Source organism: Leptosomus discolor, chromosome 5 (assembly GCF_034619465.1).
Source record: "Leptosomus discolor isolate bLepDis1 chromosome 5, bLepDis1.hap2, whole genome shotgun sequence".
In the NCBI taxonomy this organism is placed as follows: Eukaryota; Metazoa; Chordata; class Aves; order Leptosomiformes; family Leptosomidae; genus Leptosomus; species Leptosomus discolor.
The window spans coordinates 56689692-56715728 of NC_141395.1; the positions used below are offsets into that span (position 1 = coordinate 56689692).

At 41.9% G+C, this 26037-nt stretch overlaps 1 protein-coding gene across 2 annotated transcripts; it reads left to right on the forward strand.

Annotated features, from left to right (window-relative positions):
* On the forward strand, nt 1-25957 carry INTS8 (integrator complex subunit 8). Of its 2 annotated transcripts, XM_086466189.1 has the most exons (28): nt 1-130; nt 1634-1808; nt 4287-4427; nt 4865-4936; nt 6071-6122; nt 7127-7309; nt 7843-7950; nt 8671-8826; nt 9325-9425; nt 10791-10932; nt 12128-12198; nt 12331-12506; nt 13375-13508; nt 14139-14249; nt 14933-15134; nt 15681-15802; nt 16858-17042; nt 18518-18551; nt 19205-19261; nt 19345-19406; nt 20483-20601; nt 22347-22450; nt 23787-23837; nt 24543-24616; nt 24698-24762; nt 24852-24895; nt 25161-25304; nt 25920-25957. In XM_086466189.1, exons 1-27 carry the CDS (start codon nt 1-3, stop codon nt 25275-25277), a joined length of 2988 nt encoding a protein of 995 aa, XP_086322315.1. In that variant the 3' UTR covers nt 25278-25304; nt 25920-25957. The 2 variants fall into 2 exon arrangements, with proteins under 2 accessions (XP_086322315.1, XP_086322316.1); XM_086466190.1 differs by lacking the exon at nt 25920-25957 and having other exon boundaries at nt 25161-25371.
* The last annotated feature ends 80 nt before the right edge of the window (nt 25958-26037 follow it).

The following is a 26037-nucleotide window of genomic DNA, read 5'->3' on the forward strand; positions in this document are numbered from 1 at the left end:
ATGAGCGCGGAAGCGGCGGACCGGGAAGCCGCTACCTCCAGCCGGCCTTGCACGCCGCCGCAGACCTCCTGGTTCGAGTTCCTGCTGGAGGAGGCGCTGCTGGAGCAGCACCTGCAGAAGCCCTCTCCCGGTGCGTGCGGCGCGGCCCCCCCCCCCCCCCCCCCCCGGCTTTGGGCGCGACCTGGCGGCGCTCCCCGGCTCCTCACCGGCCCCGGGGAAGAAGTGCTGGCTCGTGTCCCGGCAGGCCCCCTCCTTCGCCGCTGCGGCCTGCAGCTGCCGCTGCCTCCGCCTTGCCGGGGCCGCTGCTGGCGCTGCCGCCGCGCACCGGCGCCGCCTCCCGCCCGCCCTCCGTCTCTGCTGCCTCTCTCCCTTGCTCCCTCCCTCGCCTCTGGCTTTGCTACCCCGGGGCTGCGAACGCGGTGGCCAGCGAGCCCCCGCCCGAGGGGCAGGCTTGGGCGCGGAGGGGCCGCCGGAGGGGTGGGGAGGGGGCTGCTGCCGGGGGGCTTGTACGCTGTGGTGCTGGCGGCTCCAGCGGGGGGAAGGCACGGTGCGGGGCGTCCGATGGGGACGTCAGGCTCGGTGGGTGCCGCAGCCACGGCTGTGCGGCGTTAGTTAACGCAGTGTATTTTTATCCTTTGACGTTAACTTTCGTGTTTAATGACTTCATTTCTCCGTCTTTCCTGCGTGGTAGATCACTTTTCCTTCTGCATATGTGAATTTTGCTTGCAGAAATGTTTCAAGTTGTTTATTTTTACAACGTATAGTGCTGTTCATAAAAAATCATGACACTTTGCAGCTGATTTGCTCCCATCAAAGTCTTGCTAGCACCAGGAACTGCAGTCCTCCTCTAGGTTCAGTGCTGAGATTGCTCTGTCTTCTTAGACCCGCGATGAACAGAAACCTAGTCTGATGTATTATAAGAAAGTGACTATATTTAAAAGTGGCTGATCTTTTGATGATCATAAGTGGGAATCATGTTTTTCAGTACCTGAATTCTGCAAACAGGTGGAGGAGAACCTGGGACGGTATTGCGTCTACAAAAAGTAAATTTTAGCATAGTCAGGCTATATCTTCGTGCTTAGGTCTTACACTGCTATTTTGCAATAAAAAATAATAATACTAGTTTTATGTTTCACAAAGTTCAGTGACAGTGTATTACTTATGATTTGGCTTCAATTTTTCCAAACACCTCAAAGGTGCTGGAGAGACTGTCTTACTGTAAGGGAGAAATTTGGGGGCTTTTTTTTTTTTTTAAATCAGTCTGAAAGTATCTTCTAAATGTATTCACCAGTAGCAGCAGTTGCTTGTAAATGTATTTTAAAATATAGAGAATTACAAGTAGGTGTATATTTTTACAATAGCTAACTTGTGATTTCAGTAGGCAACACTTATTTTCTGTACATGCAAGTACTGAAACATAATTAATACAAAATGATGAAAATAAATAGAAGTAGAGAGCGTGGTTAAACAAAGATATGTTAATAGTCTGATTTGAGTCTTTGGGATCAGGATCTGCCAAGTCACAATGTCAGCTGTATAAATGACAGGGAGACAAGATCCCTGTTCGTAGCTGCAACAAGAAATTAATTTCTGGGCTTACAAAGAATTTGAAGAGTGACTGTGTTTTCTGCAGATCCACCACCTGTACAGCTGATTGTCCAGTTCTTGGAACAAGCTTCGAAACCATCAGTGAATGAACAGAACCAAGTTCAGCCGCCACCTGATAACAAAAGAAACCGCATTTTAAAACTTCTTGCTCTTAAAGTTGCTGCTCATCTGAAGTGGGATTTGGATGTATTAGAGAAAAGGTATAGTCTGTACATCTTTATGCTGAAATTACTAAACTGAAGTGGCATGAGATCTTTATTTTAACAAATGCAAATGAGTCTTGCTCCCTTTTCTGACAGTATCTTCCTTACATTAAGAGGAGTCTTGGGTGTGACAACTGAAATCAGGTTTTATTTCATGTGTGAGATAGAAAAGAGTTTTGATAAAGACAATGTCTGTGAGTGAATCAATACTGTTTATAATATAGAGAGGAAGAATAGTGGGTCTTGGACATTAAGATGTGCACATCTAAACTGTGTGAAAATGAACTTCAGGCTCTGTTTTCTTCGGTGACAAAACTAGCTTAAGTTTCCTCATTCTGATGTGCTTGAAGTTAGAGGTCTTGCTCCAGTTTTGCTGATGTAAAGAACTTGGTATATCTGTGAACTAAATCACCGAACTGACTGATTGAAACAGACAGACTCCACCTTTGCATTTTTCCTTTGGATTTTTTTAACCCAAGTAATTTCAGCTGCTGAATAATAAAGTTGAGGTAGAACAGTTGTGAACTTCTTTACTCTGGCAGTGCTAAGCACGTTAGGGGACTGCACTTCAGCAGTGTAAAATCTTGCTGGGGCAATACTTGCTCCAGCTGTAACTTGTAACTAGAAACATTTAGGTTGGAGAAGACCTTTAAGATCATCAAGACCAAACATTAACCTAGCACTGCCAAGTCCACCACTAAACCATGTCACTAAGCACCACGTATCTCTTAAATACCTCCAGGGATGATGACTCCACCACTTCCCTGAGCAGCCTGTTCCAGTGCTTGACAACCCTTTCCATGAAGAAATTCTTCCTAATGTCCAATCTAAAGCTCCCCTGGTGCAACTTGAGGCTGTTTACTCTCATCCTGTCGCTTGCTGCTTGGGAGAAGAGACCGACCCCCACCTCACTACAAGCTCCTTTCAGGCAGCTGTAGAGAGCGATAAGGTCTCCCTTCAGCCTCCACTTCTTCAGGCTAAACAACCCCAGTTCCCTCAGCTGCTCCTCATAAGACCTGTTCTCCAGACCCTTCACCAGCTTCGTTGCCCTTCTCTGGACACGCTCCAGCACCTCAATGTCCTTCTTGTAGTAGGGGGCTCAAAACTGCACACAGTATTGGAGGTGCAGCCTCACCAGTGCCAGTACAGGGGCACGATCACTTCCCTGGTCCTGCTGGCCACGTTATTTCTGATATAAGCCAGGATGCTGTTGGCCTTCTTGGCCATCTGGGCACACTGCTGGCTCATCTTCAGCTGACTGTCGACCAGCACCCCCAGGTCCTTTTCCTCTGGGCAGCTTTCCAGCCACTCCTCCCCAAGCCTGTAGCGCTGCATGGGGCTGTTGTGACCCAAGTGCAGGACCCAGCACTTGGCCTTGTTGACCCTCATACAACTGGCCACAGCCCATTGATCCAACCTGTCCAGGTCCCTCTGCAGAGCCTTCCTACCCTCGAGCAGATCAACACTCCTGCCCAATTTAGTGTCACCTGCAAACTTACTGAGGGAGCACTCAATCCCCTTATCCAGATCATAGATAAAGATACTAAACAAAACATTTGCCGTGCACACACCTTGGAAGAAGAAGGTTCTTCATTAGGTAAAAGTTACATTGACTCTGAGTGTATTAAAGATTTTTTAAAAAGAGTAGCATATTATATTGTCTTATTTCTCTTGATCTGAAAATCATATGTTCTTTATGATGTGATACGATTTTTTTAATTTCAGAAGTATTTTGAAAAAATTATATTCCTTCAAATCACTGGTAGGGCTTGTTTCTTCCTATATACTTCTGTTTGTATTTCTTATTTGTATTATAATTTTTTTGCAATAATTTACTATAGTGAGCAGTAAAAGGGCTTATTCATTGATTCAAAAATCAGCCCTACTGTATGACAATATTGGTCTGATTCTGGGTTTTGGTAGGATTGTTTTGTCAATCCATGGCGACTTTTTGAGAGCCAATCTGAAGTAATTTCAACTACTAATTTACCATCTTTATATAGTAGGTAGAGTTCTTGTTCTGTTAGCTTGTGAAGCCTAAGATTGTTTTTTATTAAGAAACATGCTTTTGGTTTTTAACTGATTATACCCAAAGGTTCAGTCAAGGTAGTTAAAAAGGAATAAAATAACAGCTTGAGCCAAGCTTTTTTCTCAGACTTCTGCTGTTACAAACAATTCAATGATGTTCTACTCTTGCCAATGAAAACAAGATTCCTGGACCTCGCACAATAGAACCAGCGTTTGTTAGTTTAACATGATAGCTTGATAACAGACCTGGAGTCTGATACAACACAAGACCTGGTTAACAAATTTTAGGTCTTGTGCTGTTACTATGCTAAATAAACCTACTACTACCCTTTCTTCCATGGGATGTTAAGTAATAATGTAGTACTGAATAGTAGTGTATATTATTTAAACATTCCAGAAATAGGATCACCATATGAAGTATTTGATTCTCTGTTTTCCTTTTAATAGCTTGTCTGTTCCTGTATTGAACATGCTACTGAATGAACTTCTGTGTATCAGCAAAGTTCCCCCAGGAACTAAACATGTGGATGTAGACCTGTCCAGCTTACCCCCAACCACCGCAATGGCAATACTACTCTACAACAGATGGTAAACTACTTTAAGGCAATATTCTTAAGGTCGTGATAGAACAAAGCAATGTTTTTCTCCTATCTATGTGCTTGTACACAAAAGGAGAAAGAATCTCAAGATAGTAATAATTTTATGATCTGTAGGGAGGTTATAGTGAGGAGCTGAGTCTGAAAAGCTGTTCTACAGCTGGTTTTGTTCCCTAAAAAAATAGTCGAGGTAGCGGTCTGAACTGTCACCTTACAAAGATAAAAATCTTGCTGTCTTTTAGCTTTTTATGGACATAAGAGCATTTCTTAAGTACTATATGTGCTCTTGAGTAGAGGATGTATTCTAATGGTAGAGGATGTATTCTAATGGTATAGTGTATCTGAAGTGATATTTTAAGAGGCGTGTAACCTGCTTATTACACTTCTGAGGCTGATACCATTCTTTGCTCAATTTTCTCCCCCATGTAGGGCCATAAGGACCATCGTTCAAAGTAGTTTTCCTGTCAAGCAGGTGAAACCCGGTCCACCTCAGTTAAATGTGTAAGTTACAGGTATAATTTGTTTGGATTTCGTGTGTATTTTGTAATCAGAAATTTAATTTCTTAGTGGATTAAATCATGTTAGCAACATACGGTTGCTTAAAGTGGCTAGTTGCATGGAAAACTTGCGTTTATTTCAAGTATGTTCTTCTTTTCCTGTCAGACATGGTTGATACGTATATGTACTTGTCTGTTGTTCCACTCTTTTAATATGTTATAATCTCGATGACTTCGTAAAGCCATGAAAAATCATGGGAGAAAGGGAGATGGCAGTTTGCCCAGGCAGAATGGTTATTCTCTGATTTAGACAGGGTACATTTCTTGCATCCTGTAGCTTGCTTAATACAGTTGTTTTATTTTAGCAATTTGCTGCGTTATGTATGGTAAGTTAAGTATTTTCATTTGCTTCGTTAGGCAATAATTTGTCATTTAAAGTCAATATTCGTTTCGCGTTCTAGAAGTTGTGTAGCTTTAGTTACAGCTTGTTCTTGGAATTGACTTTTACTTTATAAATTTCTCCGATAAAGTTGAGAGTATCTCAGTGGTACTTTTCATGTATTTTATGTTAATTTTATATTCTAGCCTTAGGCCATACTTGTTTGAGAGAGTCTGTTAAGTATGTTGATTAAAAATACTGCTACTCATTTTACTGTAAGTCTTATATTGTCCTATATGTATCAGAGTCTGATCCTGAATCAAAAAATTCTATATGGGGAAATAATTTTAAAATACTTTTAATTTTTACATAAGCAGATGAACACACTTCTGTCCGTCACACATGCTCTAAAAGGTTTAAATAGTGAAGCTGGAAGAGACTTGAGGCTGTGGAAGTTGATTTTTTTCGTGATAGTTTTGCTAATATTAACGATCTGATTTTTAAGGAAAAAAGCAACAAAAACTTCGTAACTTCCATTTTATTGAGCCGTGTTCTCATCCAAAACTATCTTTTCATTCTCTAATTCTGCATTTCAGATATGCATAGATAAGAACGGTCAGTGGTCCTGCATAATGGTGTTTAAAATGTAATTAAGCAAAACGTACTACGAATGAATTGTTGTGGTCTAGAACATGAAGTAAAATAACATGCAGGTTTACTTTATAGTTGGGGTCTTGACCTCTTCTCTCTGTTTTCCAGGATGAACCAGATGCAGCAAGAAAAGGAACTAACTGAAAATATATTGAAAGTGGTGAGACTTTTTTCCCTTCTTATTTCTGCTTGAATTTGCATGTAAATATGAATGGACAAGAAACAAACAATTGCAGCACAGTTTGGTTGGATTCAGTACGTTTATATTGTATTTGCCACTTTTGGTATTTGCTGCAGTTCCACTGTGTGTGTTTTGGGCAGTGTTGTCTCTGTGCTGCGTGTAGTATGGAACTGGTTTTGTGTGACTGGAGTGTTCTTTCATGAGCCCATCCTTGGAGCTGTGTGACTTGAGCAAGCTCTACAAAATCACTGTGTGACTAGTAATTAAGGCCACACCGTGCTCGAGCTGCAGAATCACGTGGCAGTGAAATTCAACACTCAAAACGTTTTCTTAAAAGGCTTTAGTAGCTGAGCCTTTTCTGTATGTAGCTTTCAACAGGGTGTTAGTTGTGCCTAAAGCATTTCTGTTGAGAGAAGAAAGAATAACAAAACCCTGTTTCCATATGCAGCCTAGCTCATTTTCCTATTCTTGTACTACTTGCAGTCAGTTAGTGAATTTGTATTATGCATTTTGTACAGTTATGTACTTTTTCCTATTTCTTCAAATCGATGAGCATGAATGATGTTTAACTCTTCTACCAGTTTATCAAAATTTTTTAGAAAAATCTCGCTGTTCCTGTAGAAACTGGTTTTGTTTCAGCTGTGAAATAATAACTTGAAATTTACAGTCTGACTGTTGCATAAATTAGTGCTCCAAAAATAGACAAAAAGGTGTAGGTGAAACAGAGAAAAGTGTTTTTTTGAATTGGAAGTAAGCGTTTGATCCTGTTTCTCTGAGTACTTAAACCTGAAGCAGAAGTCACTAATTTCTTTATTGTGCAAGAGATACGGCAGCAGATTCTACATAGCAATAAGACAGGTGTATAGGGACAATTTTTTTAATTATCCTTTTACTGTACTGTTACATTTCTAGTGTTAATTTAAACCCAGAGCTAAATTCAAAACCAAGAGGTTAATTTTTCCAATGCATTTGAACTATTACAGTTGAAAGAGCAGGCTGCTGATTCCATCCTGGTCCTGGAAGGAGCACTTAAATTAAACAAAGATCTTTATGTGCACACAATAAGAACTCTGGATTTATTAGCCATGGAGCCTGGTATGGTGAATGGAGAAACGGAGAGTTCCACAGCTGGACTGAAAATCAGTGCAGAGGAGATACAGTGCCAGGTAGCTTACATCCTATACTAAAGCTTTCAATTTATATCTATTTCTTTAGACAAATTATTAAGTAACATTTTTGAGATAATTGCAATAGTTTTCTATAAATATTTTCTGTGTTCTTTTTTTAATGCAATGAGATATGATTGTCTTCATTTTTACATTAGTAGAGCTTTTTTCAATGTTCTAAATATTGTTGCTTCCCCCCTGCCCCAGCCCCTCACTTCCCCCCGCCCCAGAGTAAACTGTTATCTAGCAAGGACAGCTTGTTGCATTGCTCTTAACGATTCTGTGGAAATCATTCTGTAATTTGGTAATGTCTGTGCAGAATTGCTCATACTGAGATCACAGTTAAAGAGGAAACAATTGGAAGTCTGTGGGGAAAGGTATGCAGTGCATGTCAGTACATTAGATAAAACTAGGAGTAGTTTAAAGTACATCTAAGATGTGAGCTGAAATACTTAATCTTGACTTAAAATGTTATATAAATTTCCAAGATAATGGAAATCTTATATGGAATTTTATGTCAATGCTGTTTGCAGGTTTGCTATGATTTGGGTGCAATCTATTTTCAACAAGGAGCCACAAATGCAGCTGTTCATGAAAATGCTAAAGAAAAGTTTTGCAGAACAAAGGAGTTGATTGCAAAGGTAATGAGTGTTTTATTAGCGTGTATGTTCAACTCTTCTAAAAAAAAGTGTCTAAATTCTTGCTTCCTTCTTTGGCAATTTAATAACTGTTAATAGTACACGTGGTCTTTAAAGGAACTTTATGGGACTTCGACAGCAATTTTTGTTTTTACATGTTGTGCCTTGTTTGAAATGTTATTAAATGAGCCACAATATTTTGCTGTTTTGTTTTACGTCTTGTAATGAATATTATCTTACACAAATCGTCTTGATGCAAGACATGCAAGAATAACCTCTCCAGCGCCAGTATTAACTCGACTGAACAGTACGTTCTATGTCCATTGGGGTATTTTGATTGTGGTGATGTGTTTTTGAGGAAGGCAGCCGTACAGCACTTCTTTTTTTTTAATCTTTCCCTTGGAAATCAGATTGTCTATGTTCTTACCTTTCAAAAAACACAATATTTTAATTTACACGTAAGATATCCTTCCTTTTTTATTTTGCTTTTGTATTTATATTCTCAAAATTACTAAACTCAGATTTTTATTTAAATACACAAAACGTGGTCTAAGCTGTGAAGAGCACATACAGAAGTGTGCTTTGAAAAAAAAGGATGTACACGTGCGTTCTGTTGTTCTGCTGTTATTTGGGGAAATTGTGAGTCTCTGCTTGTTTTTCCGAATTAAGCTTATGTTTCATAGTATTTTGGCCACTAAGATTTGACTAACTCTTACTTTTCAGAATGGTGCATCATCACTTCATTTTACCATAGATGAAGAACGGTTAGCTGGGTACTGTCAAGCTTGTGGAGTTCTTACCTCATCTGATGATGACGCATCTGAACAGGCAACTCCTTATAGTGAAATCCATAGCTGTATGAAATCTGGCAACTATCAGGTAGGGTGCTTAAATAAACCCACATATACTTGAGGGGTTTTTTTATCATTCCATGTGGATGACTCCACCTGAAATGATAGGGGGTTTAATAAATTTAAGTGTTCCAGTTAACCATTAACATACTGGTTTAGAACATACGTATATAGGAAAATAACATAATCTGATGCGTGTTATATCTTGGATTCCATATGTTGTAAGTAGTTCCTACTAGCTGTTGTATAGAATTTTCAGGTAGTATCTAATTCTTTGGGTTTCAGGGAATGTTGCTGCTGAGATGTGCAAGTTTGTGGTTTTTGTTGATTCTCTGATGATTGAGAACTTTTTTGGTGTTTGGTCCCTCTCTGGTTCTTTAATTAATTTTAGTATTTAGTTTAATGAAATTTAGTATATGGGTGCAAGCTGCTTCTGTTAGTTTGGTCATTTTTACCAGATAGAAAATTACTTTATATGTGTCTTTTGCAGTATCCATTGACTATTCCAACTGTGTTTGTATTACAGGACTTAGTGAAGATATTCCTTGAAGATAATCTAACCCTCAGTTTACCAGTTCAGTTCAGGCAGTCGGTGCTGAGAGAACTCTTCCAAAAAGCTCAACAAGGGTGAGACATTAAATAGTGGTGTGTTCAATGGTGATGAAAAGCAATTTTCTTGAATTATGTTTTTCATGGAAAGTATACAACATTTTCTACCAACAAATTACTTGCATCCAAGAAGTATCAACCTTTATTTCTTCTGGCAGCAACTAAACTGCATCCTCCAGCTAAGGAGCTATGTTGTGATGTATCTCACTGTGGTCATACGTGGGAGAAATTTAATGAGTATTAACACTTATTTTTACCACTTTACTGATTTTTTTTTTTTTTATGTCATAATTGATCATATATGTTTGTGTGTGTGTATATATATATATAAAAATTTCTATTAGTGCCTCTTTAGAGGTCTTCTAAAACTTGAAGTCAGAGCTGGTCAGGCTGACCGTACTAAGCAGTAATAGTGTAGGAGACGTGCTTTGCTGGGAACACTGGCAGTGTAGTTACTTGTGGTTAGGAGGCTTGTGCACTGCTGCACTAGCTCAGGGCTGAAGGATTAGTGTGGTACATTTATAGTAAGAGAAAAATTTATAATAAGCAGAAAGAATTAAGTCATTATAAGGGCAGCTTGTGGATGGCTCCCAACTGAGAGATCCTGAGCGTGTGGCCACCTCCAAAATTCAACCTTCTGTGGAACTTAGGCATTTGAATCAGGGCTATATGGGAAGCATCTCCATATAATCATGGTAATTCTTCTCTGGAAGGAAGAGGCCTACAAGTGTTTCAGTTGAAGGAGTGAGAGGCTCAGTTTTACGAACTGGTGTGTGAGGAAAAAGGAAGTATCGATGGTGACAGCCTCTTGTGTAAGAGTCACTGAATTCAGCTTTCACCTCAGCCAGAGAGGAATCAAACATCTCTTAGAAGAGGATCTTAGAGGCTGTAGCTTAGCACTGTATAAGGCTGTTTTCACCTCTGATATGACTGAGACAGGGCGCCTTCAGTGATGAGTACTAGACAGAGAAGGATGGAGGAGCATGACTTTGCAGTCTAGTCAAGACAAGCAGAGGAGGATTAAGAGAAGGAAGCCATAAGTTCTGGTTATTTGTTCTGACTTTTTTTGTCCAATGATTGTGTATTCTGAGATGTATAAATATTCCGGAAGTCTTCTGGGCTGTCAGCCATGCTCAGGGCGTGCTGGCCGAGGAGTGATGCACCTTTGTGTCAGTCACACTGCTCTAGTTGGAGTTCCCAGTGGTGGGATTCTCTTTAAAGAAGGTGAGGTCCTGGGTAAACTGAAGTAGATCCTGACTAAAGTTTTCTTGAATGCAGTCTTGGACAGAAACATGTGCTCCAGACTTGCCTTGGGATCTGAAGCTTTGCTGTGATACCAACTCTGCTGTTTGTTCTGTGATCTTTGGTTTTGTGTTCATGCAGGAATGATGCTCTGGATGAAGTTTGTTTCAAAGTCTGCGTGTGCAACACAGTCTGTGATGTATTGCAGGGTAGAACAATTGATATTCAGTTTTGTCAACTGTTCCTGAAACCCAGCAAAGAGAAAATAGACTTCCTCCTTGAGGTAAGAAGTTATCTGAAATTAGAAGGGGACAGGGTATTTGGTGAGATATCTCTTTCCCCATATAACCCTGTTATTGTTGCAAGTAATGCTCAGATTTCTGAAGCAGAGAAAAATACTTTGTAAGGTAGCTTCTCAAACTTCATTCAATTTCTTTGCAGTTAGTACTATTGCACTCTGTGATCAGTCTTGCATCTGTGTTCATAGCTCTGTTTCCATCTGTGGGGGAGGAATCAGTGCTGACCTGTGGCTTCAGCTTGGATTTGAAATTGCTGTTGTTCCTGACATCATTAAATTATGTAGAGATATTGTTGAAAGTTTGTTTTCAAGGAACAAAGAAACAAATTTTCCAAGGCAGACAGATACTAGAAAAAGAAGTATCTGTTGAAGAGGATCACTTTCCCTTGCCAGCTGTGTTGTAACAGTTAGCATGTCATGAAATGATCCCCAGTTACTGTATGTGTGAGACCTAAACTGTTACCTCAGTGAAGCTTTTTAGGAAACTATTATTGCTTGAACTAAACTTACTCTTTTCGTTGCTTTGCTCTTGATTTCATATCTTTTTGTAATTTGAGCCTCGTCTTGCTTGTCTCTTCAAGCATGTGGCAAAAGTTGACTGACAGTACTTTGTACTTCAGAGCCAGTAAAAGCTGTTCCATCAGCTGCTCATATTAGGCCTTAAACATATTTCTCAATTATTTCTTGCAAGCTGGCAATTAAATTCAGCTATCTAGTTATCTTTCAGCTGCTGCTTTAAAAAAACAAAAGCAAAAAAACCCCAGCCAAACTGTTAGTCCTAGTGAATCTTCCAGGTTTGTACTTAGAAATGTTGGTTCGTTTTTAACTCATGTAGAAGGGCTTTGGTATGTATTTAATGATCTTGTGAGGCGGACTGGTACTGTGGCACTCAGCATCAGCACATCTAAATAGCAGAGGAATAGGAAAAAGGAATGTGAATTGTGTCTGAGGGAAGATCACTGTTGTCTGCAACAGCCTGTCTTGTGTACCAGTTGGAATAAACTCTGATGGTCTGCAATAGCTACAGAGTTTATGAGATAACTTTGTTGCCTCCCTTAAGCGAGAGGGTTACTGCATGATACTAACTGTGAGTCAGAAAACTGGGCAGTAACACTGTCTGTAACTAAATATTTTAAGAGTTCTAAGGGGCTGCTTAATTATTTTCTGCATTCTTTCCCAGGTTTGTTCAAGATCAATAAGCTTGGAAAATGCCTCCGAAGTGTTGAAGAGAAAAATGGCAGCATTTCTCAAGTATGTACCCGTGTCAGGATAACATGAATTTACACCACTCTGTAGGCAATGTAATAACTGTTTTGAGGACTTAATAATTGGAAAAATAAGCAGCTTCTTTCTGCTCATGTATTATCTTTTTTGTTTGTTTAGAAATTTGTGTTTGGGTTTAGAAGATCTTCAGCTTGTGTTCATGATTTCATCTCATGAGCTGTTCATAAAACTGCTAAAAGATGATGAACGGAAGCTGCTCATTGATCAAATGCGGAAGAGATCTCCTCGAATCAACCTGTGCACAAAGCCTGTGACTTCTTTTTATGATATCCCAGGTAATTTTCACACATTAGCATTAACTTATATGCAGGCAGTTCCCTGTTTCCGTGCTTGAGGTTACTGTGAGCAGGACTGTTCACAGAAAAAGTTTAGAGAGAATGTTTTCAGTTGGTGAATGTCCTACTTGTTCAGGAAGGTGGTTATTATTTGCTTGTATTTTGCTTGTATCTCAACTGAGCATAACAGATCTGCTGAAATGAATGTGTCCTAGCTGATCGAGTGAGAGAGAGGTGTGGCAGCTGGTTTGATCCAAATCTGGCTGTGGCACCTGTTCCCAGGAACACCACCCTGCCTCTTGACTTACACCAGCGCTGATGCTCATGTGACTGTGCTGAGCTGGACCAGGAGTACTGTATGGATGAAGTTTTAAACCTACCAAACTGAAACACGGATCTTTTTGGCCATTTCATTTCCCAGCTGTAGCTGGCTGGCTGTGCAGCTGCACAAGTCCAAGCTAACACAAGAGGTGCCAGATGGTGACTGGAGCTGTAAAGAACCTTTTCAGCACTGAGACAGTCTTGCATTGACTTAAGCCAGCTGTGAAAATGTGTATTTTCACTAAGGCAGTATAGGAACACTTTTTCTTTTGGCATAGATCTTGAACCTATTGCTTTACTGTAGCAAGGGTAAGGGAATGCTCAGAGCTGCTGGTGTGAGAAAAGGGAGCGTTGCAAGCAGCCCTTTAGGTCAGGGAAGCTAGCACAGGGTGTTTGTGGAAGGGCATGAAAGGATGTACGAAGCCTACGAAAGCATTGATGTACATGCTGTTCTGAGTGTGTTCTGTTTAAAACATTACGTACTAGAGAAATGTAAGCATCTACATTAAGAAGGAACGTGCTGGAGACCTGATTGCTTTTCTTCTAGCTTCAGCAAGTGTCAATATTGGCCAGCTTGAGCATCAGCTCATATTGTCAGTAGATCCTTGGAGGATTCGCCAGATCTTAATTGAGTTGCATGGTATGACTTCAGAACGCCAATTCTGGATGGTTTCAAATAAGGTAATTTATTTTATGTGGTCCTGAGAGAGTGTAATTCAAGGGCTGGTTATGTATCATACTGCAATGAGCAGTAAACATTTTGTTATAGCTCCTCAATGTGATTTATTTTTTTTATCTCTCGCTGCATAATGATGGTTTAGTAAGAATGGTGATAGATATCTAAACTCACATTCTCTATGAAAATTATTCCAACAAACTCTGTAACCTTTGTTTTAAGGAATTACTGGCTGTATCACAAGCTTTTCTTGTGAGAAAACAAATTTCTGTAGCTTTTGTTTTCAGTGCTCTGACTAGTTAGCAATATTATTTTAGTTTAAATTCCTGTCATTAAAATCTGGGAGCAGGAGAGAGGAAGAGTTTGGGGGTTTTTATTAAGTCTTTTTTGTTGTGTTTTTGGTTTTTTTTCCCCTCCCAATTATTGCATATTCAGAATATGAACAAAGTAGGGTAACTAGCCTTTTCCATTGTACTTTTGTGTGAGCAATACATCTGATTAGATGTAAACATGAAAGAGTTGGCACTTAGATGTCAGTCATTTTTAATATTTGAGTTTTGTTTGTAATGTTTTAAGCAGTGATGTGAATTCTAAAACCTGTTTCTGTGCAAATGTCCTGTGTATTTCTCTCCCAGTGGGAAGTACCAAATGTTTACGGCAATGTTATTTTAGGAATCAAAGACAATCTGACTAGGGATTTGGTCTACATCCTTATGGCGAAGGGCTTACACTGCTGTGCCATTAAGGTGAGCAAGCCGTCTGAAGTTACTGGTGAGTTAGTTTGGACAACTGGATTTTAACAACACTGAAAATCTGGAAGGCCTTTTTTGAGTAAACGAATTGAAAAATTGGGAGGCGAGGGAGATGTAGTAACAAGCTCTGTGTGTCGTATAATGGTTGAATATTTCAGTCTTACGGTGTTCCATCAGTAGAGCCAGGATAATGGCTTTCCAGTGAGTTGGGCCTGGAGATAATTTCATTCACACAAAGTTTTGATTATGATGTACTAAATCATGTTGCATCTAAACCCAGCAGTGATCCCACTTACTGATATGTTGTTCTTTTGGCTAACAGTTTTACATCAGGAACTTATTGGAATGCTGTTTTATTTTCCTTGTAATTGACAATACTGTAGTTTGCTAAACTACAAGGTAAAACCGAACTGTACCTAACATGGCAGTAGATACTTCTGGTATGTTTTGGGTTAAACTTACGGTTTCGCTTGAAAAATCTGAAACTGTTATGCTTAATAGCAAGTCCAAAGGACTCAAAAATGTAAAAATGGTAGTTGTGAGATGTTTGAGCAATGGTAACAAAAATGGGTGCCAAGGCCGGTTCAGCCAGGATAGAGCTGAACAGCACTTTAACTCTTAGTCTTTTCCCTTATGAACCCATTAGGAATCATTAATGGGTATCGGGGTTTTTGCAGGATTTTGTCCATGCAAAACAGCTTTTTGCTGCTTGCTTGGAGCTCGTGACAGAGTTTTCTCCAAAACTCCGTCAAGTGATGCTGAATGAAATGCTGCTTTTGGACATTTACACTCATGAAGCTGGACCTGGTGTTTCTGGAGAACGTCCTCCTTCTGATCTTATAAGCAGAGTCCGAGGATATTTGGAAATGAGAGTACCTGGTATGTACATTGCTGTCTTTCCTGGCCCACAGTAAAGCACAGAGCTTGAGAGAAAGAAAAAACCCCATCTTTGTATTGTAGGTTTACCATTTAGGTGTACTTGTGGAAAAACAATAGTGAAGTTTCACAGAGGTTTTAGTGAGTCTTTAGAAGTTTGGTTAGGTTTTAGACGCTGGAAATGAGAACAGCAACATCACGATGCATACATATTGCTAGATGCTGACAGTTTCTGTTTAGTGCCACGTAAAGGACTTGAACGGGATACACGTGTCTGATTTTTTTACCTGAACAGTTTTGCTGGTTGTTACAGCAGTCCGAATAGTTTCACTTTGAGGGAGTAACATAGTACCGCTGTGGTTAGAGGAGGCTGTTGTTGCTCCTAATTTTCAGAGCTGAGGTCTCTTGTAGGGCTGAGCGTCGTGGTTTTCTGTGATAGATACACAACAGAATTAGAGGGAATGGGTTTTACTTGTTTTCATGTAACATTGTGTTTTCTCAAAAAAACTCCAAACCCCAACGTTAAGCAAAGAACCCCTTTTCTTCCAGATATTCCTCTTCGACAAGTTATAGCTGAAGAATGTGTTGCCTTCCTGTTAAACTGGTGTGAGAATGAGTATTTGACCATGCAAGTTCCATTGCCTCTGGTTCAAACTAATCCTTATGTGAAGGTAATGAGTGCTCAGTCTCAAAGCCTTGTCAGGCTGTAACTGACTCTTCCGTGTTGAAGTCTTTGGTCCTTCTGAAAGCACGTACCCTTCTGTCTCAAGTGTGTCAGCTTTTGTGGCTTTAATGAATTAAGTTGAGTGTAAAAGTCAGCAGGGCTAAGCGACAAGCGTGTTTGATGGTTGACAAAAGACATGGAGGCTGTGCTGCAAGAACAGGTGAAACAAACTGCATCTTGGCCCGTGCTGGCTGAGGTTGGTGCCATAAGCATCAGGCATGTGTGGTTGTGATCCATAGGCTGATGGAAATCCTGTAGCACTTCCGTAAAGGACTCTTCTCTCAGCTGGAGCTCAGCCTAGATTCATGCAGGAGGTATGAGAAGCGTCGTGTCTGGCTTCATGTCTGGTTGTTTTTCCGTTCCTAAGACACTTGTTTTCCAAATGCGCTGTAATGGTTCCATTTTTCAACCCAACCCCAGTGTTGAATTTCTGGAGACCTTCAAGCACTGCCTTTTTTTGAAACTTTGTTTCCAAATATTTTTACAGCAGTGTTTCTGCTTCAAAGTCAGACAATGAACCTGAATGCAGATCACATTACAGGACAGATTAATTTTTGGCCTGCTTTGCTTACCTGTGGTATTTCTTAATTTCCAGCTTGAGGTTCAGCATTTTCTACATAGCAGAGGGTGCCAGTTTCAGTTCAGATTAATCATTATATGAAACTTAAGGGAGTTCCAGGGAGCTGGTCTTTGTAAAACTATATTTAATGGAGTTTAGGTTTTATGCAGTATATTTAAGTAGAGTGTAAAGCTTGTTTTCTGAAGTATGTAGTAATGAAATATACCCTAAGGAAACTAATAAAAGGAAAAACCCTCTGTTGTTTAATTCCTGTCCTCCAGGTTCCTCATCAGTGTCCTCTGCTGCAAAATTTAGTCACGTTGCTTTGTCGTTTCTTAACTTAAAATCAGTTGCTTAGCCACATCAAATGGCAGTAATTCTTTTCCTGTAGTCAGTATTCAGAGAAGCTGTAGTTACTGTGTTTTTTCTCTTGCATTGCATAGCTGGGACAGTTACTGGCTGCTACATGCAAAGAACTTCCAGGTCCCAAAGAAAGCAGACGAACAGCTAAAGACCTTTGGGAAGTCGTTGTACAAATCTGCAGTGTATCCAACCAGCACAAACGGGGGAATGATGGCAGAGTGAGCTTGATAAAACACAGGGAGTCCACACTGGGCATCATGTACAGGTGTGTCTTCTTAAATTGTTTTTAAAGGTTGCTTGAATTGCATGTTTGACCCTGTTTTCCCTTCAAAAATTGTGTGAATTCCACTGGCAGAGTGGTGGGAGCAGCTAAAGATCTCTGCTGAGTGAACAGTCTGCCCACTGGTGGTGGTGGGTATTAGCGGTGGTGTGTTGACTTTCCTTCTCAGAGAGGGAAGAGGGGGCTGTGGGATTCAGGTCAACATGCAGACACCAGAGCATATGTGCCTGTGCTGCCATTATAATCGGTGTAGATCCTCCAGTAAAGTCAGTGGTGTCTAGGGAGCAGTTCAGGTGACCAGCTGGAGGTGTCTGCTTTACACCGAGCAGAGCTGCCCTGCAGACTCCATTAACTGCTTTCATAACTGTATTGAACGCCTGGCTCCCAGCGGTGGCGTCTGTACTTGGCTTTACGTTTCTGAATCTAAAGCTAAACGTTACTCAGTCTTGAAAGGAAATTCTAGTTCAGCTGAGCTCCTGGGGAGAGGGAAAGGAAGAAGATATTCTTGGCTGGAGTAATTTGACTTGTCAGTTCCCTAACCTCTGCCAACCTTAGCCTTAACTGACTGATTGATTGATTGATTCGGGACACTCTGATTTGTCCACTCAGTGTTTTCAGCCAGTTCTTAAGTCCACACCTGATTATAAGTTGTCTATTACGGTAAATTCTGGAATGTATGATTATACTGAGCAGCTTTGCATGTTAAAAACATGGAAAAAGTGCCCCTGTCAAACTGTTGACTGTTTCTTTGCCTTCCTCGAGCTAATCGGGTTAATGTGTGCCTAAGGGCCAGCTGCCTTTGCGTACGCTGCTGCGGGATGGGCGTAAGAGGGTACGTGCTGGCTGTAGGTTCAGTGGTGTGCTCTGGCAAGGGAAAGGAAGCAGTGCAGGTGTACGTGAGGATACTGAACCTTTTCTGACCCCTCTGATTCAAACTGTAAAGGGCAACAGCCCTGTCATGTTATGGAAAAGAAGCAGTGAAGCCTTTTCCAAACAGGCTGTGCTTGTCTGGATTGTCTCACGGTGACAGTGTCTGATGTCACCTGACAAGGAAGTCGGTGTTTATTATAAATGATCACTGCGTGCCCTCCTCTGTAAGCGTGTGGGTCACTGTTGCAATCCTGGCTTGGAGAGCTACAGTACAGTTCAGTTACCCATTTAGAGTCAATGGCCGACTTAGTACAAAGTGGCTTTCTTGCCTTTTATAGCTTGGTGGAATAATAGATACCTTTTATTTAACCTGTTTTAAATGTAAAAGTGAAAGTTGCTAGTGACTGTATTAAAGGGGAATGACCTGCTTGAGCATTTTCACTTACCCTGCATTTATAAACTTAGAGGTGAAGGGGTATTTTGGCCGGTGAAGAATTTGCTTTACTGACTCTTGTTTCCAGTGTATTAAGTTCACGTATATTCTTTGTTTTGGACAATTACTTACATGGGTATTTGTGTCCCTAATTTAGGAGTGAATTGCTGTCCTTCATCAAAAAGCTTCGGGTAAGTTATAGTGGTCTTGAGAATGTGTTTGCAACCAGAACTTCCTTTTGATATAACGTATTCTGGACTTTTCCTGATAAATTCCAGAAAATCTGACACCTATGTAGGTGTTTTGTGTGGCCGCAGAACTTCCGAATTTGCTGTACCTGCCATACAGCGCTACAAAAAAAAAAATTGCCCTGAATTCTGACAGTGGAGATCTGTTAACGTTAGGAGTTTGTTTTATTGCAGCTGTCACGAAGCAAAGCCTTCCTTTTGGAGGGAGGAGACGGCTGCTACTTGCATCATAACTAAGCAGCAGGAGTAAGAGGAAGGGAAATTTTTTTTGTGGGTTTGTAAATGCACAGAAAGTTGTAGAATACCTAGCTTAAGTTTAAGGTTAGGCATTAGCCACAGAAACAACACAGACCTGTAAAACCTAAGTGGAGTTTATATCCAAGGAGTTACTCAGGAAAATCTGAAGTAATGAAAGACTTCCTACGGAAACTTTTTTGTGGTATCCTCGTGTTGCAGGATTCTTAACAAAATATTGCCCTCTGTCAATAGGAAATTATAATGATGTCAGAACTTCTTACATAGCTTTAAAGCTGAGTGAAGAACGTGGAGTTTTGTTAGTTCATGGGAAGACTATTTTTATTTTTTTTTCCTTTCAGGAACCATTGGTGTTAACCACCATATTGTCCCTGTTTGTCAAGCTTCATAATGTTCGGGTTAGTATACGTCATAAATGTCTCACTTGGTTTTCTTGAAATGTTTCTATTTGTAATTTCTCTTAACATCTTTCTTCTCTTAGGAAGATATTGTGAATGATATTGCAGCAGAGCACATTTCCATCTGGCCCTCATCCATCCCCAAGTAAGATGATAATTAAAAATACGCTTTTCAAAATGGACGTTTACGTCACTGGTTTGGTTCCAGTTGCCATGTGTTAGTGTGACTGCAGCCACGTAAGGGCATCACCGACCCCCTTCTGTTCGTGGGCGGATTGGCCTGTTGCATGGAGGGAGGCGTTTGCTCCTAATTTGATGGCGCTGATGGAGATGCCGGTGCAAGAAACCGAGGGGGTTTTAGCTGTGTGCTATACTGAGCTGTGTGTAACTACGTGAACTATATCATACTTTAATAGGAAATAACATTTTTTGAGGTGTGTTTGAATAATTGCCAGAATACTAAGTGGCATATGGTATGTCTTGATGTCTTCTGGCTGGGTTGGACTGTGTTTCTCCAATGAAGCTTAGAGGCTCTGTGAGGCTAGAACCTCACGGGGTTAGACTCCGTGTGTGTGTTGGGAGCGATGACTCGTGAGAGCGAGTGTGTGTAATACTTAGTGTGCTTAATCTGCCTTTAGTTGTCTGAGTGGACAGTCTCATTGTTACTGATGTGGACCTCGGTGTATGTTACAAGGTCAAGCAGAAGAAAGTTGTTTTCAGTGTTACCAGAACTTAGCAGTGGGGTGAGAAAAAACAATTTAAAAAAAATGGAGATTCCAGACGAACTTGGGCAAGGCTGCCCAAGCCATGTGCCAAGCCATTATTCCCAGCCTTCAGCTCCAAGCTAGTTCCACAAGTTCCCAGAGATTGCTGTCTGTGGCCATTCACACAGATGCTGTGATAAATTTGTGGTGGTTTCAGGTGTTGTCTTCCAACTTCTTGAAACTGAGAACATGTAGTCTTGCACAGAACCCTTTCATGGTGTCAGCCACAGATAAAGTTCTGACTTCTTGTCCAAGTCTGTGCAGGGTGTGTGGGTTTGGTCAGATTTAGTGAAACAATTCAACAATAGTCGTAGTCTACACTAAATCTTTCCTGGAGTTATTTTTACTTGACACTTAATGCAAGGTGCTTTGGACTTAAACTAGATGGGAAATCACATTCGTGGTTAAAAACCAAAACAATCATTTAGGAATTACTTTTCTTTCTTTTTTCCTTTAGTCTTCAATCAGTGGACTTTGAGGCTGTGGCTGTTACAGTAAAAGAGCTAGTCAGCTATGCATTGACTATCAACGCAAACAACCACTTCTGGTTAATTATTCAAGCAGATATTTATTTTGGTAAGTGAAACCAGTGTCTATTTTTAGCATGTATGTAGGGTTGCCTCGCTTGTCTGAGATTCCCTTGACATAACCCTCCTTTTATTTCCTCTTATGAAAAGAACCTGAAGTGATAAATGAGATTAAAATCTTTAGATTCAATAGTGAAGGTGAATTTGTCTGGGAGGTTGTCTTAAGCCCACAGAGAATGAGCTGTCGATGGGTCGTGTGGCCTTGCTTTTAGGGTAAGGGAAACTTTGCTGTAGGAGTCATCGTTAACTTCACTTTTTTAGTGCAGTGGGTCCTTGGGTGGTACAATTCTGCAAACACCTGACATTTGAGTCTTTTATTAAGTCAAAGTTGTGTGAATAGTGCTTGCTTTTAAATGTGGAGATCAGCTTTGCTGGAGCTGAAGATAAGCAGAGTGGAGAGGATCTGTATTTTATGTAGGGAAGTATCTAGGATTTGTACATGAGGAAGCATGAACTCCTGATCTGGTATTGGTTGGGATGGGAAGCTCTTCCCTGTCATTCTGTCCTCACCACTTCCCCGGTACTATCCTTGCTCCTCAGCTGGGAGCAGCCAGCAGAACTGGCACCGTGACAGGCACCCAGACTGTACCAGGGCAGGGGTTGCCTGGAGGAATCTTGCCCAGCCGAGGTGACATATGCTTTGTTAAATTATTCCCCAATCTAGAGTCAGTTCCTGGGGCTTACTTAACAGTGTGAGTAAGGAGAGTGCAGCGGGGTAGGTGCTGAAAGGCAGTTGGGCATTTCTTCCGCTTAAGTTATCTGTTGGGACCACTCTGGTCAAATTCAGCATTTAAGCCAGATTGTTCTTTTCTGGCAGTAAGACAGGGCATGTGCTGTGCCTCTGCCAGCTACTTGCTGGTGCTTTGGGCTGTTGCAGGAGGCAAGGTGCATATTTCCAAATCTCTTTTTCTTTTTTTTTTGGACTGGAAGGATGTCTGTGGTGTGCTGTAAGATGTAGTGCAGAAATCCCAGCCTGTTCCTTCCAAAGAAGGGAAATTTGTCTTGAAGATGCTTTATAATCCTTGGGGTGAGGAGAGGGGTCGTAATCCAGTGTTTAATGCTGTCAGCTTATGTATGGGAGAGTGATTCAAGGTTATAAACCGACAGCATTTACTGCTCTTATGAGGTGGAACGGCATCCCAGAAGGAGGACATTTATGTAGGGAGCCTCAGAAGCTGGTAGCTGACAGAGCAATGGTTGGAGCATCTTGGCGTTGTCAGGCCTGTATTTCTGAAGCAGTGTGGACAAGCAGAGTGCTCTCACCACAGAGCCCCTGGAAGCTGTCGTCATCTCAGTTCAGTGAGATTTTATTGGGAGGAAACCTAGTGCTGGACCCTGAGACATGTATGGTGGCACCAGCTGGCCCTCTCTAACACACACCAACTAACTCCTTCGCTAACACCCGTGTGCAAAGTTCAATAAAGGCAAACTTCTTATCCACTCCGAGGTTGTTGGGTGTACAATCAAATGCCTGAAAAGTAGAAAGTAATTCTCAAAAAGCAGAACATTGCCTGTGTTGCTAGTTCTTCTGATTGTGTAGTTTTCTGTCTATCACTCTTTTACCACCTCCTGTGTCTCTGTGCTTTTTCAACAGTGATATGCAAGTCACTTTCCCGGCAGAATTCAGCTGTGAGAGATATGTGTCTGAATAATTCTATAAACAATTGATCTGAGTCTTAGAAATAACTGCTGTGTTTACTTATAAGACCTTATTTTTCTTCTTTTCCACTGCAGCCACAAATCAGTATTCAGCAGCCCTTCACTATTATCTACAGGCAGGAGCTGTATGCTCAGACTTCTTTAATAAGATGGTACCACCAGATGTGTACACAGACCAGGTGAGTTCAAAGGGGGTTTAGGTGTGCAAGAATATCTCTTTGGATTCAGTCAGCGTCCTAATTCTGTGTAGAGACAGCACTGCTCGGCATGCACACGTTCCTGTAGGCTGTAAGATTTTTATATCCTTGGGGCTATGACTCCTCATAGATCCGTTTTTCTTTGCTTGTCACTTGAAGGCCATAGAAAATCTGAAGTGTCTCCTTTGCTGAAGCGCAGGAGGCTTTTCTGTCATTGAGTTCATAGAGACTGAATGCGTGGAGCCACCAGCTGGGAAGCACTGGGACTGGGCTCCAGGGCAGTAGGGAGCGAGTGAAGAAGCCAAGAGCGCAGACATCGCCGTGTGGTGTGGCGAGGCGAGCCCCCGGCTCGTCCCTGTGGGCCACTGTGCCGGGTGGGCAGAGCGGCTCAGGCCAGGGCGGCAGCACTCGCCCTGCCCCGGCGCTGTGCTGGAGCGCTGCCCGAGCCCCCGGCTCCCCCGGTGCTGCCGGTGCCGCACGGAGGGAGCCGGATCGCTTCCGCCCGTGGTGCAGACGGACGTACGCCTGGTGCCTAAACACTTCTCAACAGTTGTCTGCTCTGGCTGGCGCGGGTGAGGGGTAGGAGCGTGGATCACGTCAGCAGTGAGATCCAGGCAATGCTGGCTCCTTTTCACACACACGACAGTGTTTGTTCCCAGACTGCGAGGGTGAGCAGAGCTGCATCGCAGCGCTGTGCGAGGTGGTCAGAGCGTGCTGGAGGTACGGCGCCGCTGCCGTAGTGCGTGCCTGTGTACTTTGCGAGCTGGAGGAACAAGTGGCTTGTCATTTGCAAGTGGGCCGTGAGGGAGGACCCCTGAATAACTGCGTGTGTTGGGGGGAATCTCCAGTCCCAGCCGCAGCACGTGCCGCTGATGTCTTGCAGTCGCTTTAACCTTCATCCGGGCGTTTGTCTTGTTCGTCAGGAAGCCCATGTCCTACCTGTAGCCTGCGTTTCGGCAAGCCGGCACGTGCCTGCCTTGGTGGGAGAGCTTTTGCCCGGGAGTCCACTGGCTGTTCCCGCCCTGGCCAGGCCTGGTCTGTGGGCGGCAGGAGGCGAAGTTCTGTGACAGACTGACCACAGCCTGGCTCTCAGCAGAAACGCAGCGCTCTGTCCTCTAACGCACGCCACAGCCTTGTGACGTCTCCGAAGGGCTGAAAGCTCAGTTGAGCAGCGGATGTGCCGAAACCCAGGAATTGTTGGGGGGCTGGGGGCATGTAGAGAGCTATTTAGGTGGTCCCTTGTATTTAAAAAAATTGCTGCTTTTGTTCCAATACTAGCATTTCTAAACTTGTGTTTTGTTTTCTAACCATTCTGTAGGTGATAAAAAGAATGATCAAGTGTTGTTCTTTACTCAACTGTCACACCCAGGTAAGGTGAACCATGGCATTAAGTAAAACATTCGTTTATAAATATTTTTATGTTTGGCGGAGGGGATGTAGCACTTTAAAAGGTAAAAGTGAATCCAGCTTCCCTTGTAAATGCCATCTGCAATAAAGTAGATTTTGTTGTTGTTACTGTTGCTTCTAGGACACCAAAAGGACTGAAATTAAGAAGTAAATAAACAGATACTTGGAAATGTTGTAAAAAGTAGAACTAGGCTGCAGGGACTTTGTCCTGCTTTTCTCTTAGGATATAGATTTTTTTTTTTTTTTTTTTTTTGTGGAGTTGAAAAAGAGTACCGTATTGAGGGTGGTGTTGAGAACCTAGCCTTGTTCTTCATGGTCGCTGCCTGTGGCCATTGTTTGTGGGATTGCTCATTCTCCAAGAAGGAACAAGGCTTATCTTGGGCTCTGATTTAAGAGCTGTTAAATGCATTTAGAAACCTGGCAGCTGGGTCATTCCCTTCAGCTTTGAGTAAAAAACCTTGTTCTTCCTTTTAACTACTGCTGTGGTTGGCATTTCAGAACGGGTTGGGTGTGCTCTTGAAGTTCAGGTGCTCAAAACTTGCTCGCTGTGGAGGCAAGCACCGGCTTAGGTTTAGAAACAGGTTGAGGTTACCTGGGGTGGGCTGTGGAAGATTTCGGTTTGTGGGGAATTAAGGCTGTCAGAATCACCCCAAGTCTTGCCTTACAGGTAGCTATTTTATGCCAGTTCCTCAGAGAAGTAGACTATAAAACTGCATTTAAGGCACTGCAGGAACAAAACAGGTAAATGCTACAACAAAGTTTACAAGCAGGTATGCACGGTATGTGAATGTGTTGGCTAACTGAACCTGTACTCCCTGTCAGTCATGATGCCATGGATTCTTACTACGAATACATCTGGGATGTCACCATCTTGGAGTATTTAACATGTATCCTTTCACTAGAATGCCACTACAGCAAGCTCGTGCTGGAAAAAGTCTGTTTCCTACCCAAGTGCCTTTTCTTGACTCCCCCTCAGATCTCCACCACAAGAGAGGCGAGACAGACAAGCGGCAGATCGCAGTAAGTTAACGCAGGGGGCTGGAGCTAGTGGGATTTCCTCGGCTGTCCTTCTCTCCCTAAAAGCATCTCTGAAAGGAATGGCCGCTTCAGTGGCAATTTAGGTTTAGTTTTGTTGTGTGGTTCTTAATAGAGCCTGGGTGCTGCTGTGAAGCTGGTGGTGCAGCGGTGGGTAGCACAGCATGTCGCAGAAATAAACCACCAGCAGAACTAGTGCTGAAAGTGCCTTGCAGTGAAACAGCTGTCCTGTCTCCTCTTTTGTTCCAAGATAAAAGCCATTGGCCAGACAGAGCTGAACGCCAGTAATCCTGAGGAAGTGCTACAGCTTGCTGCACAGAGGCGAAAAAAGAAGTTTCTTCAGGCAATGGCAAAACTTTACTTCTAGGCTAATGCTGGAAGACTACTACAAAAGGTGTGGAACTGAAAAAATCTTTCAAGACTTTATTATTTTTTAAATTCATTTAAATTTTTATACAACATTTACAGTCTAGTATCTTCCTTTTTAGAAATAGATGAAATCTTATAATAAACCCCTTATTTTTACAAACTGTACAGAAGGCTGGAAGCAACTTCAGCTCGCTCCACAATGGCTTGTTTGAAGAAGATGCAGGTTCAAGTTCTCTAAGTTAGCAGGAGTTCAGTGTGGGTGTGGGTGGCACCTGATGCTCTAGTTCAGCTTTGTGGACTGCTCCATGTCACATAGAACTTGTCCTTGGATGTGGGGCACATGTAGGAGCATCTTGAAGGAGGGGGGAGGAGGACTGATACCCACCTTTCCTAGTACTGTCCCTTCATCACAGAAGTGATTCAGAGGTAGTGAATATTCCAAGGAAAACACAGTAGTTAATGCTGTTTATAAACACTGATAAAACACAACTCCACAGTCAGTTTAAAATACTGTTCCTATGATGTGAGTGGCTGCGGAGCACCAGCAGCTCACTTTTTTCCATACCCTCTCCAGTTCTCGTTATGGTTGTTCTTGAAAGCTGGTGGTCGGATCTTACAACGTAGAACTCCTTCCTTCCAGGACTGTGCTTCTTCCAGTCAGGGTTACTTCAGCAGCAGGTCCTTGTGCTCTCGCCTGAGGTCAGTGATACACTAGAACTGAAGTTTGTGGCAGCCCCCTCAAGGGCACCGTAATGCAT

Coding starts and splice junctions, on each gene's coding strand:
- INTS8 (XM_086466189.1), top strand. CDS start 1: ATGAGCGCGGAAGCGGCGGACCGGGAAGCCGCTACCTCCAGCCGGCCT. Junction 7,310..7,842: donor CAGAGGAGATACAGTGCCAG/GTAGCTTACATC, acceptor TGCTGTTTGCAG/GTTTGCTATGATTTGGGTGC. Junction 19,262..19,344: donor TCAAGCTTCATAATGTTCGG/GTTAGTATACGT, acceptor TTCTTCTCTTAG/GAAGATATTGTGAATGATAT.